Here is a 13,809-nt window from a genome sequence, read left to right as displayed (position 1 = left end):
CTCCAGGGTTGCACAGAGGTCCGCAGGAGCCTGAGACATTTGGGGAGGGTCTGCTGGTCTTAGGTTTCTGCTGTCACTTGCTGACATGCTCACTGTTCAAGCACATGGTCCCTCAGGAGCAGGTGAAGCTACTGTTGTCCTGATCACTGGGGGACCTGCAGGCCATTCTCTGAGGTCCTGTCCCCTGCTTCCCCAGCCCTGGTTGCTGTGAAAATTAGAACCTCTTCCTGCTTTTCTCTCCAAGCCTTCCTAAGAGAAGAGAACAGAAAGTTCTTCTGGACAAGCAAGCCCAGATAGCTTCTGCTTTTGGCCCAACAATCTAGGCCCCTGAGAAAAGGGAACATAAAGGCTTGGTTTGAGAGGGGGAAAATTTTTATTTAAAATAAGACATAGGAAAAGATACACAAATTAATATTCCAAAGAAATGATTCTACTAAGGGAACCCTCTAGCCTCTACTTGCTGTCACCTGACCTATCCTGGCCCCCTACTTGCCCGGGCTGTGGCTTCCTATCCCTCTCAGGCTCTGTGACAGTGGCGGAGCTCATAAGATATGCCTGATCTCCCCAGCCCACAGGTCCAGCACAAGAGTGGGTTGTGGGAGTAGAAATTCCAACCGAGGGACTCTGTCCCTTCCTTGCCTTCCCTCCCCCCAATTCTCTGTCCCAAGAGTTGTGATTCTTATGAATGAGAAAAAATAAAATAAAAACAAACAGAGACCAGAGGGGCAGCAAGAGATGCCAAGGAGATCCCAGGACATAGTTCTATCTCTCAAGATCATGGAGGTCACCTTGGCCATCCCCCTGCCTCCAAGCAGAAGCTCAGGCTGACAGATAAAGTCTGCCAGGGGAGAAGCTGTTTCTTTTGCTGTGTCTAACATCACAAGGATGGGAAAGTTCTTCCAAGGAGCTGGCCACTGCCCTCCTTGATAGTCTTTAGTTTGGGGCATTTTGTACCATCCCCCCTTCCTGGGCTGACCCCAGAGTTATTGTGCCCTTCCATCCCCTTCACAGATGGACCCGGTCCAGAAAGCTGTCATCAGCCACACCTTTGGGGTCCCCTCCCCTTTGAAGAAGAAGCTCTTCATTTCCTGTAACATCTGTCACCTGAGGTTCAACTCAGCGGTGAGAGGGAGTAGTGGAAACAGGCTGGGGAGGGGGCTCGGCAGGGAGAGGGCTGGAGACTGGACTTCTGGGGTCTCTCCTGGAGGAATAGGGGTAGCAAAGGGGCTGTGGTCTGAATTTTCCATCCCTGGTCGCAGAAGAGGCACTCTTGGTCCTTTATCCATCGTCCTCTTCTCTCTCCAGAGTCCCCTGCCCCTTTCCTCTTTAGTCCCCCTGGAACTCCATTTCCCTGCCCTGTGCTTCTCTCCTGTGTTCTGGATCCTTCTGTGAGAGAGAAGACTGCCCTTCCCCACTCTGAGTCCCAGGGGCCACCCCATCAGCTCCTGGTTTGGAGCTGAGTTCTTTTTCTTTTTTTTTAATATTTAAAAAAAAATTGATTGATTTAGAGAGAGAAAACAGTGTGTTGTTTCACTTATTTATGCGTTCATTGGTTAATTCTTGCATGTGCCCTAATCAGGGATCAAACCCGCAGCCTTGGTGTAACCAACTGAGCTACCCGGCCTGGGCTGGAGCTGAGATTTTTTTTGTGTTTTTTTAAATGTATCTTTATTGATTTCAGAGAGAGGAAGGGAGAGAGAGAGAGACAGAGACAGAGACAGAGACAGAGACAGAGACAGAGAAAGAGAAACATCAATGATGAGAGAATCGTCATTGATCGGCTGCCTCCTGTGTGCCCCCTACTGGGGATCGAGCCCGAAACCCAGGCATGTGCCCTGACCGGGAATCAAACCACCATCTCCTGGATCATAGGTTGATGCTCGACCACTGAGCCACGCCTGGCCGTGCTGGAGCTGAGTTCTTAAAGCACCTGAGAGTTTACAGAATATGTTTGTTCATGCCTATTGTCTTAATTAGTTCTCATGACACATCTATGAGGTGGATAGAGGTGCAGTTATCATCCCCACTTTTCAGATGAGGAAACTGAGCCTCAGAGAGGTTAAGTAACCTGCCTGAGGCTACACAGCTGGTAAGTAGCAAACCTGAAGTCTGAACCCAGGCCTGGCTGACCCCAAGGTCTGCATACTTTCTACCATAGCCTGCCCCTGGATAGTGAAGGAGCCTCATTCTGGTCTCCCAGGGAAGGTTTACCTTCTCTCAGGCAACTCTAGGGTTTGGGGTGATGCTCTCAGCCGATCTGTTCTGATGAAAGTGTCTAGGGAGGGTCCTGTCTTTAAGCAACAAGCAGGGACCCCTGGTTGAAGGAGGGAGGATACTACCAAGCCAGATATGGGGGTTCCCTCCAGGCTTTCAGGTTACAAGTTGTGAGCTGGACAGAGATTTCCCTCCAAGAGAGGGACTGTCTTCATGCTGGGCCCCTTTGTAGTGCCTGGCAAATAGCCAGTGCTCAATAACTATTTGTTGAAAAAATGAACAGAGGGATGAATGTTCTGGGGTGCACATACCCCAAGAGTGATGATTGCTCTGTTTTCTCCATTTGAGCATTTATAAACTTGGTAACCAACATTCATTGAGCACCTACTGTATGTACTAGGCACAGATCATTCAGGTTCTCATTTAATTCTCACAGTCCCATGAGGCCAGTGTTAACACAAAGTTTATGAATGAGGAAACTGAGGCTCAGAGAGGTGAGGTGACTTGCCCAAAGATGCACAGCTACTCAGTTGCTGAGTCAGAATTTAAAGCCAGAGGCTGCTTGCCTGGGAGCTCATGTATGAGAATGTGTTCTGTGAACCCCGGGGCCATGCACATACTGCAATGATGATGGCAATGACAAGGATTCACCCCTTGTGTGACCCGAGCCCTGCCTCCCTCTGACTTGCCCCCTGCCCAATGCCAGCTCGTGGATGGGATGTGTAGACTCAGAGAATGAATGGTGACCCTATGCCCTCCCCACCCCAGAACCAGGCTGAAGCACATTATAAAGGTCACAAACATGCCAGAAAACTCAAGGCTATTGAAGCCGCCAAGAGCAAGCAGAGGCCCCAAACCCTGACCCAGGATGGGACGCTGGTGTCCCCAACCCCCACTGTGGCTAGCGGAGCCCCTGAAGAGCTGCAGAGCAAAGGTTAGTCCTGAACTCTTCTCCCTGCTCCCCACTTCAAACCTGATTCCTGATGAGGGTTTGAGAGATTGCTTGTTATTTTTGCTTGTGTTGAAGCATTCCTACAGAGAGAAAAAGGCACACATCACAAGTGGAGAGCTCAATGAGTTTTCCCATCTGAATATTTCAGGACCAAGAAACATCTCTCAAATACCCAGAAGCCCTCCTTTGGCCCCTTCCAGTCACTACCTTGTTGTATTAGTCTCATAGGGCTGCTGTAATGAATGACCACTAATTGAGTGGCTGAAAACAATCAAAATTTATTTTCTCACAGTTCTGAAGGTCAGAAGTTTGAAACCAGGGGTCAACAGGATTGGCTCCTTCATGAGAGCTAAGAGGGAGAATCTTTTTCATGCCTTTCTTTGCACTCCTTGGCTTGTGGATGCATCGCTGCAGTCTCTGCCTCCACCTTCATATCTCGCTTTCCCATGTCTGTGTCTTCACATGGTCTTCTTTTAAGGACACCAGTCATTGGATTAGGGCCCACCCTAATCCAGTATGACTTTATCTTAACGAATTACATCTGCAAAGACCCTTTTCCCAAAATAAGGTCACATTCTGAGGTTCTAGATGGACATGAATTTGGGGGGTGACACTATTCAACCACCTACACCCCTCCCCCAGGGTACCTGTGATTCTGACTTTTCTCAACATAGACCAGTTCCACTTGGTTTTGATAAATCATATTGAATGTAGGCTTTTGTGTCTGGGTTCTGTTCACCTTTCATAAACATTCCTAACACTCATTACAGATTCTCCCGTGTTGTTGTGGTGGTAGCTATAGTTTTTCCTCCATTGCCATGTAGTATTCCATTGTGTGACCATACAATGATTTTCTTTAAAAACGTATTCTCCTGTTGATGGACATTTGAATAGTTTCCAGTTTATCCTATTATGAATAGTGCTCTGTGAACATTCTAGTACCTTTTTCCCCCTCTTCATTTAACGGCTAATAACTAGACATTCAGGGCTGTGAGGGCTTTCTGAGATTACTCTGTCCAACTTTATGGTTTCAGATGGGGAAACTGAGGCCCAGAGAGGCCCAATTCTGCCCAGTGAGTTGGTTGGTAGAATGGTGTCTGAAATTCAGTGCCAGTAACCCCTGCACTAGTGACCTGTTTACTCTGCCATGCCACCCCTAATATGTCAGTGCTTAAAATCATGGTCTCCAGAATCATCTCAGGCCTCACCCTCTTATCCAATGCCTTCCATCTCCCCAGTAGTTCCTGCAGACCCTCCTCCTGGCCCCCCACTCCAGCCACCACTGACTCCGGACTCCACACCCAGGGCACCAGCGCAGTCAGACCTGTTGGATGGTGCCTCCTCTTCCTCTTCTTCCTCCTGCCCTCCCTGCTCCCCAGAGCCTGGGACAGAGGCACCGGGGCCTGAGCCGGCAGCAGCTACTGTGGGAAGCAGTGTGAGTGGGGAAGGCAGGAGTGAGAAGGGGCGCCTCTACTGCCCCACGTGTAAGGTGACAGTGAACTCCGCCTCCCAGCTTCAGGCTCACAACACAGGTCAGTGTGCCCCTCCAGCTGGAGTCGGGGGAGGAAGAGGGGCGGGGAGGCTGCCCCCACCAGATGTGGGCACTTTGCTCAAGGGCTTGGTAACCAAGGCCTTGTGCTCAGTTGTTATTGGGCGGGCATTTCAGGTCTTCCCACTAATGCTTGAGGAGGGAGAATTGGGGAAAAAAGCAAGAACCGAAAGGTCACTCCAGAGACAGGAGACCAGTTACACTGCAAGAAGGCCTTTCTTGGGGGAGGATGCCTTGAAATGGAGATGGGAAAGAGAAATCTCATGTGGCTGGTGGGGCTATATGCGCTGAGCAGCCTCAAAGCTAATGAGACAACCAAACTGACCTAGTAGGAAGAGTGTCCATGGCCCTTGCAGCCCCTTTTCAGTGCTTACAGGCTCTCTTCTTTCCTTCCACCAGGAGCCAAGCACCGGTGGATGGTAGAAGGTCAGCGAGGGGCTCCCCGAAGGGGCCGGGGCCGCCCAGTGCCCCGCGGAGGAGCTGGACACAAGGCCAAGAGAGTGACCGGGGGCCGGGGGGGCCGGCCAGGGCCCAGCCCCCCTTTCCACTGTGCTGTCTGTCAGCTCCAGGTCAATTCAGAGACCCAACTCAAGCAGGTGGGAGAAGGGAGGCCGGGACTAGGGTTGGAGCAGGGATGAGGGAGTGGGACCAGTGCCGAGAGGAGAAAGGAGGTAGCCTGAGGAGAATTGGGTAGAGCAAGGCAAGTGGGACAGTGGGCTCCTGGAGGGCAAAGGCCAATCTTACTTCCCCTTCCCAGGGCCACTCCAGGTCATGCCCAGTAAGTGTAAGTTTAATGTGAGTACTATGGGTAGAGAAGGGTGAGCTAGTCCAGGATGGGGTAGTTGGGGGTCTTTGGGCACCCTCATCTTGTTCCCAGTCTGTCTGTCCGTCTGTCCCTTAGCACTTGAGCAGCAGGAGGCACAAAGACCGCCTGGCCGGGAAGCCCCCCAAACCCTCCAGCCAGCACAGCAAGCTGCAGAAGCACGCAGCGCTGGCTGTGAGTATCCTCAAGGTATCTGTCTCTAGGCAACAGGGCTGGGACCTCGGTCAAGAGGGGAGGGGGGATGGGGAGCGGGGACCAGCTAGGGATCTGAGGCAGGAATAAAACCACCCCCTTGTGGAGGCTGCCTGGGCAGAGAAAGAGCTGGGGTTGGGTTTTTGGCTATGCTGGGATCTGCCCAGAGGAATTTCCGGGAGGTGGGCCTGGGTAGGAATCTCAGAGGCAAGAGCAAGGGGTGGGCGTGCCATCTCCTAGAAACCATCTCTACCTCCACCCAGCATAGCCTGCTCCCTTGGGCCATCATGATTCTCTTCCTTCTGGGCAGGAAGACAGGTGGTGGAGAAAGCCCTTCGGAATGAATGTTTGGGGGCGGGAAGGGAGGACTTAGGTTTGGAACCCTAAGAGGCATGTTTATCCTGCAGCAAAAAGCCCAAGGATGGAGCCTAGAGCAGGGGGACTTTCTGAGGTCAGACTGTGTGCAGTTTTCTTTCTCTTCTTTGCAGTCTAAACTGGCCTTGCAGAAGCAACTCACCAAGACGCTGGCAGCCCGCTTCCTGCCCAGCCCGATCCCCACTGCAGCTGCGGCCATCTGTGCCCTGCCAGGGCCCCTGGCCCTTCGGCCTGCCCCTACCACAGCTACCACCCTCTTCCCAGCTCCAATCCTGGGCCCAGCCCTGTTTCGAACCCCAGCGGGAGCTGTCCGCCCTGCCACGGGACCCATCCTCTTTGCCCCCTATTAGCCCTCCTAGGGAGGCCAGAGCTGACTTCCCAGCAGTGACTTTCCCCACCCTCCTCTCCCCAAGTTGCCTCGGTTCCTACATCCTACAGGGGACTTTTTTATAGCCTAGGTTTCCTGACCAATCTAGGAAGAGCTAGGCTAGTTTTAAGGGCGACTGCCCTTCACTCTATCTCATTGGGGATTCAGTACCCCCTGGCCCAAGGGCCATCCCCACCCTCATTTCCCCAGCCTTGTAGGGCTAGTCCTGGGCTCCCCTGCATTTCCAGCCTGATTTACAGGGAGCAAACTGAGAGATCCCAAAGATCTATGCAAAACCCTAGCCTCAGCCCCATGGTGCTTTCATTTCCCTCACTCAAGACCTATACCCACATGGCCAAAGTTCCTAGAAATCTTAACTTTTAGCCTGGGGTTGTCTGTGACTGACCTCTGCTCCCATGTTCTGGGGAGGCCCTCCCCATTCACTGGAGTCTCTGGAGAATGACGAGATGAGGAGTGGGCTCTTAAGCTAGTCAGTTCAACACAATCTGGACAAGATGACCATGGGGGTGTGGTGGGACTGGAAGAGAAAGGGACCCGTGCTGAGGTGGGGCACAGCCACGGCAGGGGCTGGTGCTGAAGCTTTTGGTGGTCATATACTCCAAAGGGATAGGGCTAGGACTGGGGTGGTGATGATGTTCTGGCTGGGTTGTTTTAATTGAGGAAGTGATCAATCCCCTCTTAGCCTTTTACTGATTTCTCCTGAACCCCAGCTCTGGGGTCCGGGGTACTGGGTCTCCCTCAGACTATGGATCCAGTTAACACTGAATCCCTGCAGGGCTCCCAAATGCAGAGCTTTCCTCTCTAGCTCTTCAGCTGGTCGCTAGCACTTAATCCAGCTTTCCCTCCTCCCAACCAGCATCCCAAGCCTCCCTCACTGTGAAGCTGAGTGTTGGGATCCAGTCTGATAACCACAGACACATTTTCATGCTGTCAAAATTAATGTCACAACCTCCATCCTACCCCAGTACAGCTCCCCTCACCCCACAATATGGGACTTTGCCAGTATCCACCTGTATCTTTTCTTTTTTAAAGATATTTCCAATGGGAGAATAAGGGAGGAGTGGGAGGGAAACTTTTTGATAACAGTTGTGGTTTTATTGTGTCCAATGCATCAATAAATGAACTTTAAGCCCAAGCCTGTATATGCCCTACCTTGACTTGCCCAGCCCTGGACCACCTGCCCCTGTTCACCTCTCCTATTCTGGGGAGAAGGAGCATGCACTGGAGGTGGCCTGGCTTTAGGGGCTCACCTGCGGTAACTGTGCCCATTAGAAGCACGAAGTGGGCACAGGAAGTTGTGGGTCATAAGCTCACTTTATAGCATGTTGAGAGTGTAACCACCCTTCTGAGCCCCAACAAATCTTTCAGCTCCTGAGAAGCTACTACTTGTTTGCCTTGTTCTGTTGAGGCATCTGAGGTAAGAAGGAAGGGGTAGAGGAGCACCTTGTCCAGCCTTCACCATGGCAGCATACTAATTTATAATAAGTAATTTATAAATAAAGTCCAGCTATTAGCTGAAAACAACCACAGGAAGGGGTGAAGACCAGCCCCCATGGGTATGAGGTTCCCCATTGGGCACTAAGCAGCCATTCTGGCAACTAGAGTAGATAGTGCACTCCTGCCCCCTGGCGGTTGTCGGAGAGCAGTGTCCCAGCCTCCAGGGCGGGTAGGCATAGCACCTTAAAGAGGGAGAAGCAAAGGGTACAGTCAGCTGGCCTGAAGCCAAGGACATTATAAAATCACAGGGCTGAAGAGGATCTAGAATCATCTAAGCAACTTCTGTCACCGTATAGATGAGAAAACTGAAGCCCAGAGAGGGGAAAAGCCTTGCTAGGTCACAAAGCCCATTAGTGACTCAGCTGTCGTCATTCCATCTACCTCAGCCAATGAGGCCCATCTGCTTTGTAAGCAGGAAGAGGAAGTGAAACAATTGGGGGAGGAGATCAAGTAGAAAATCGCACTTCCCAGGAGGCTGGCTTCTTTCAGCCAAGGTACAGACAGGAAAAAGGTCAGGGTGCAGATGAGGAGGCACCCCTAACGCCAGGATGCACACACATACACGATATCTGGACGCCCTTTCCCTAGAGTCCAGGATGGTGCCATAAGTGTGTGTGTGGCAGAAGCCCAGAAGTGTGGGGCCTGTGATCAGAACCAGACCCTAGACTTGGCACTTCTGTGTAGCTCTGCTTCCCATCCAGGGCAGATGGAAGGGACCCTGACCCACAATTGCCCCAGGTCACAGAGGGACAGATATGATGAAAGCTGGGGTAGAGGAAGAGGTTGGGGGCACTAACCTACATTATTTGCACTTCCCGGAGTTAGGATGGAGCAAAAGTGGCCTGAGCCTGAAAGAGCCCAGCTGCTTGCCCTAGTGAGGAGTTCCCCTTTCCTCTCAACCCATCTTCCAAAGCCCCAGAAGCTGGACTGAGGTTGGGAAGGTGAAGAAGGGATGGCAGCTCTTCAGCCATCCAAGGAGCCACCGCCCTTGTTCTTGCGGCTGAGGGGGAAGGCGGACTTGCTCTGGGGCTGGGTCATCTTGCTGGCCAGGTAGATGAAGGGCTCCAGAAGGGAGCGGCGGTCAGCCACAGATACCTCCCACAGCTTCACCTTCTCCGACTTGGCCCAATGCTGAGCCACATCTGGGTCCACACGCCGCTGCTCCTGCAGGTCACACTTGTTGCCAAGGACCACGATGGTGACCTGGGGAAGAGGGACAGAGTAGAAACTTGTGGATGTACCATGGACCTTAGGAAAGGCTGGCCACCACCTAGGAGTCCTAAGAGAAGGAAAGTATTAATGGCTGATGTCTCATCTCTTCCTATATTAGAAACCACAAAGTGAGGGTAGGGAGATGGTTGCTTTGTCTCTTTCCTCTATTCAAATTCTGGCCTCCATCTGGCCCTCCCTCCAGGAGTTCCGCTACAAGCCCTGAATCACCCATGCCTGCTCACAACCAGCAGTCAGTTCGCTTTTGGATAAGGAACTGGTGAGGAAGCACTACCAGAATGCCCGCAGCTTATAGTGGGACTTGAGAAAAGAAGGGCTTTCATAACTAAGAGTACGGAACCATTATAAAGAAAGACTAGTGGGGGCTTCATGTGTTAGGTCAGGGATCTCATAAACTAAGGAGAAGCCTCTAGTTGAGCTGCCTCAGCATGGGGAGACATATATGGGTGCAGACACTCTCCAGTGGCCTCCATCCCTCCTCTAGCTCCTAACTCACCTCCTGGCAAATGAATGAAAAACAGAGCCATGCCAAGCCTCATAAAGCCAGCCCAGGGCCCACTCTCACTACCAGGGCTCCCATACACACCTCCTTCTTGTCCTTGGATTTGTCGATTTCCTTCTTAAGCAGTTCCACACGCTGAAAGGACTCTCGGCTGTCTGTGCTATAGACCAGGACGTAGCCGTCAGTGCAGGAGAAGCAGTGCCGGGGCAGCTCAGCCCCATCTCGGAGCCCCCGGGTGTCATAGAAACGCACCTGCTCCCGTACCCCCCGGTCGGTTTCAATGGAGCCTACATAGATGTCTTCTTGTGTCTCAATCATCTCAGAACCTGAGATAAAATGAGGAGAAAACTCATTTGAAGAAGAGAGATGGGAAATGTGAGTGACTGAGTATATCCTGACAGACTGACCCAAAAGGGAGGGAAAGGAATGTGGGGGCTAAGGAGAGGGGGGCTGAGGAAAGGGTGGCCAGACCAAGTTTGGCAGGACTAGAATGATTTGGGGGAACAGATATTAATCCCATGTTCACACCACGCTAAGCAAAAGTGAGACTTGGGAGCTTTTCCTCCTTATCTTGAATATTGGGCTTTCTTCCTCCAGACCTCAATGTTGTAGAGCTGGAGGGCATGATATAGACTTTACTCCAGGCACAGATTTTAGCTTCTCTGTGTTATCAAATCCTACTCCTATTCTTTAACTTCTTCCACCATTGCCCCACCCACAAACAAAACACTCACCCACTACATGGTTCCCATACAGAAGCTGCTCCAGGATTGATGTTTTGCCCACAGATGCCTGGCCACACACGACGACCTTGCAACTCTTCCCCATGCTTACCCTTCAACCTTGAAGAACAGAAGTACACTGGGTGAGGTGGGATCAAAACAGAGGGCAGGCCTCCCATAACTGAGAGCCCAAGTTCTGGACTGCATGTGTAGCCTCAGGGGTTCAGCACTGTCCTCTACTCTAGTCAGGTATATGTCAGAAATTATGTGTCTGTCTACTACTGGACAGGAAGCTCTATCTTACTCATCTTTGGTATTCCTTATACCCAGCCAGTAACTTGGTGCTCAGTAAATGTTGTCATAAAAAGGGAAGAGAGCCCTAGCCGGTCAGGGGTTCAATTCCCTGTCAAGGGCACATACCTGGGTTGCAGGTTTGATCCCCAGCCCTGGTTGGGGCGCATGCAGGAGGCAACTGATCGATGTGTCTCTCTCACATCGATGTTTCTGTTTCTCTCTCCCCACTCCTCCCTCACTTCCACTCTCTCTAAAGATCAGGGGGAAAAATATCCTCTGATGAGGATTAACAACAACAAAAAAAGGGGGGAAGAGATATGCTGGTTTAAATGAAACACTGGTGAGGTTCCTCTCTCTGCACAGGACTTGGAGGACCAGTTACTGAAGGGAGCTCGTGCTCAGCTTCCTCTCTTTAACCATGACCTGACAGAGAAATAGGCAGGAATACTATTTTGTGTGGATCTGTCTTAAGCTGTTCTTCCTGCTGAACAAATAAGGAGAGTATTTTGCTTTCTGGTATAAACAATTAATTCCCTCTGATTCCTACTCAAGTCCATGGCTAAGATGAAGCCCATCAGACAAGAAAGAAGTGGAGGAATCTAAGGGGAAAAGGGCTCTGGAAAGGAGACCATTTTTGCCGCCCCTGGGCTGGCAGGCCCAGATGAGAAGGCTCAAACACAGAAACCCCTTCTCCGCATGGGTCCCAGAGATCTCGCCGGCATCCCAAAATACAGGCTTCCCTGAAGCAGCCCCAGACAGATTCCTCCAGAGAGCAGAGACAGAGATCACTCCCAGAGGGGTTCCAAAAAGAAGCCTCTCCGGAGGAAACGCCAGATAAGAGGCCCTTCTACCCCGCCCAAAGGGCCCCATATAGTGACCCCACAGTTAACAGATACCCCGAGAGAGACAGCCAGTGGGGCCTCTGCCACAGATTTTCCCACGAGGGGACCCACCCTCCCAGGAGGAACCTATGGCGACAAAGATCTGCCACCAAAGCAGCCCCGACGCGGTGGCCGATCTCGGCCTTCCCGCTCCGTACCTCCCGAGCCCCTCGCAGCACCCCAGCCGGGTCCCCAGAGGCGCGCCGGGACCAGGGGAGGGGCAGCACAGCTGCAAGGACTCCGTCCTTCCGGGTCAATCCGGGCTCCGTCTGGTCCCGCCCCCCAGCTTCTGTCGGGCAAGACGAATTCCGGCGGCAGGGAGAGGGCGCCGTCCGCCCAGCGCCCCCAGAGGCCGGCGGGGGAAATGACGGCAGGGACCCTTACTAGTGGTCCGCCGGAGGACACCGGACTAGGTTCCCTGGCCCCGCGCGGTGCCGTTCTTGCCTGATGTCCAAGTGTTCTTTCTCTTAAGGCTACTATAGTACAGTAATTATTCATTCGATCGTTTATTCATCAAGTGTATTGTAAGCACCTATTCTGTGCTAGGTACAGGACCACACACCTGGAAAAGCAGACGTTTAACAGACAGTGCCCATTAGAACGTCACCGTCTAGAGGAGCTAGACATCTAATCCAAAATTTACAGTACACCATGGTAAGAACTATTACAGAAGTGCTATAGGAGCACAGGGCATTTAACTTGGGGGCAGCGGGCACCACGGAGAACTGGCTGAAGGTTATGTCCGTGTTGAGGTTTGAAGGGCTTGGGAGGAAAGGATGGAGAGAAATCGTGGCAAAGCATCATGGCATTTTTCTGGAACTACAAGCAGTTGGGTTCAATATTGATGGTAGAAAGGAACCAAATAACCAAAGGCCTTGTGTAATAGGTCAAAGGTTTCAAACTGTATCCTAACAGCAGTGGAAAGCCATTGGTGGGTTTTAGTGGAGTAACGTGATCAATTTTTGCTTTCAAGGTCAGTCTGACAGAAGACTGAAGATTGGAAAGAGATGAGACTGGGGTGCCAGTTACACTTTAATAGTAGTACAAGGTGTATGTGTGTGTGTTTTTGTTTTTTATGACAGCCTGAATTGGAGTGAAAAGGAGAGATTTGGGAAACTTTTGGTAGGAGAATCAACACGATTTGGTGATAAATTGGGAGTCAAGAGTAAGAAAGAGGAATTCATGATGTTTCCCATTTGTCTCATTTGAGGACCAGGTGAATGGTGAATCCATTTAAGATCAGGAATTCAGCAGAAAAGAATCAAGTACAGCATTTGTTTTTTCCGTTGTTGAGAGGTGGGGAGAGAATAAGTTCAATTTAAATGTTAAGCTTTAGTGATTTGTGAAACATCCAAAAGACACCAGTAGATAGTTGGATATAGAGGTCTGAACTCAGAAGAGAGGTCTAGGTTGGAGATATCAACAGTCACCAACAAATAAAGTTAAAGCTGTGGGTATAGATGAGTTGGCTTAGATGCAGAGAACACAAATGGGGAGATGGTGAAAGACTGCCTTTTGTATTAACTGTAGACTGTAAGCCATTGGCTGGCAGGGTAGATGGCAAATCTCTGCCTTCCCAACCTACAATAGGGGGAGGAGGCACTCTGTAGAGGGCTGAATAAATGACCTCTCTCTTCCAACCCACTGAGCTTCTCCCATTCTCTTCCCTACCTAATGGTGAGTTTGGTTTCGGCTTCCTTGGCATTCTGATAGTCAGGGGCCATGCAAGCAGCCTACGGACCATGGCACATAGTTTTACTAGAGGAAGAAGATAACATCCCTTTTAAACTCCCTTGCCCCCTTATTATTTTAGTTCCCCACAAATTTAAACTTTTAACCTCAAACTCCCTCAATTTAATCTCAGAAAACCCCAATTTAATTCAAGTCCACAAATATTGCCGGTTTGGGTGGGGTTAAGCACTACAAAGATGGTTAGGCTGTGTCTATGACCTCTATGAGTTCCCAGTCCAGATTGCATTCAGCGAGACAAGCGTGCTGAGCAGGGAGTTTTTACGAGGAGTGGGAATACTGGGGACACTGGGGCAGGGACCTCACCCTGGGAGCTTCCTTATAAACTCAAGGGCAGGGTCTGCGGCGCTGTGCCATTCTTCCTAGGCCTGATGCTGAAATGGCACTCCCAAGCGGCTGACATGAAAGCAGCATCATAAAAAGGGTCAGCGTCATTAGGGT

The 13,809-nt window shown here is 51.0% G+C and overlaps 2 protein-coding genes across 8 annotated transcripts in view; one reads left to right on the top strand and one right to left on the bottom strand.

Moving 5' to 3' along the window:
* ZNF385C (zinc finger protein 385C) overlaps window positions 1–7,626 on the top strand; it is a gene marked incomplete at its 3' end in the record, with an annotated part of 52,287 nt that extends 44,661 nt beyond the window's left edge. For 4 of the 5 annotated variants that reach the window (XM_081116214.1, XM_081116213.1, XM_081116216.1 and 1 more), the window contains 6 exons: window positions 1,012–1,122; window positions 2,983–3,148; window positions 4,405–4,698; window positions 5,115–5,311; window positions 5,617–5,727; window positions 6,219–6,455. In XM_081116214.1, the coding sequence (XP_080972340.1) occupies window positions 1,012–1,122; window positions 2,983–3,148; window positions 4,405–4,698; window positions 5,115–5,311; window positions 5,617–5,727; window positions 6,219–6,455 (1,116 nt within the window). Of the gene's footprint in view, window positions 1–1,011; window positions 1,123–2,982; window positions 3,149–4,404; window positions 4,699–5,114; window positions 5,312–5,616; window positions 5,728–6,218 lie in introns of all 5 variants that reach the window. The other variant, XM_081116215.1, reaches the window with a different exon arrangement.
* Window positions 5,784–11,890, bottom strand: NKIRAS2 (NFKB inhibitor interacting Ras like 2). 3 transcript variants are annotated; one of them, XM_081116220.1, is made up of 5 exons: window positions 11,778–11,890; window positions 10,457–10,564; window positions 9,975–10,048; window positions 9,807–9,877; window positions 5,784–9,193 (listed from the first exon to the last, which is right to left on the bottom strand). In XM_081116220.1, the coding sequence occupies exons 2-5, from the start codon at window positions 10,548–10,550 to the stop codon at window positions 9,097–9,099; spliced, it is 336 nt and encodes a 111-aa protein (XP_080972346.1). In that variant the 5' UTR covers window positions 10,551–10,564; window positions 11,778–11,890; the 3' UTR covers window positions 5,784–9,096. The 3 variants fall into 3 exon arrangements, with proteins under 3 accessions (XP_080972346.1, XP_080972344.1, XP_080972345.1); XM_081116218.1 differs by having other exon boundaries at window positions 5,793–9,193; window positions 9,807–10,048; XM_081116219.1 differs by lacking the exon at window positions 11,778–11,890 and adding an exon at window positions 10,865–11,728 and having other exon boundaries at window positions 5,793–9,193; window positions 9,807–10,048.
* Window positions 11,891–13,809: the final 1,919 nt, after the last annotated feature.

This window comes from Miniopterus schreibersii (genome assembly GCF_964146895.1).
Source record: "Miniopterus schreibersii genome assembly, chromosome: 16".
Classification (NCBI taxonomy): Eukaryota; Metazoa; Chordata; class Mammalia; order Chiroptera; family Miniopteridae; genus Miniopterus; species Miniopterus schreibersii.
The sequence above is the reverse complement of the archived record's forward strand: the minus strand, read 5'-3'. Positions and strand labels throughout refer to the sequence as shown.

Excerpts from the sequence above, each read along its gene's own strand:
- NKIRAS2 (XM_081116218.1), bottom strand. The coding sequence starts at position 10,550 with ATGGGGAAGAGTTGCAAGGTCGTCGTGTGTGGCCAGGCATCTGTGGGC. Across the intron at positions 10,049-10,456 it reads GTATGGGAACCATGTAGTGG|GTTCTGAGATGATTGAGACA; the intron begins GTGAGTGTTTTG and ends ATTTTATCTCAG. Across the intron at positions 9,194-9,806 it reads AATCCAAGGACAAGAAGGAG|GTCACCATCGTGGTCCTTGG; the intron begins GTGTGTATGGGA and ends CCTCTTCCCCAG.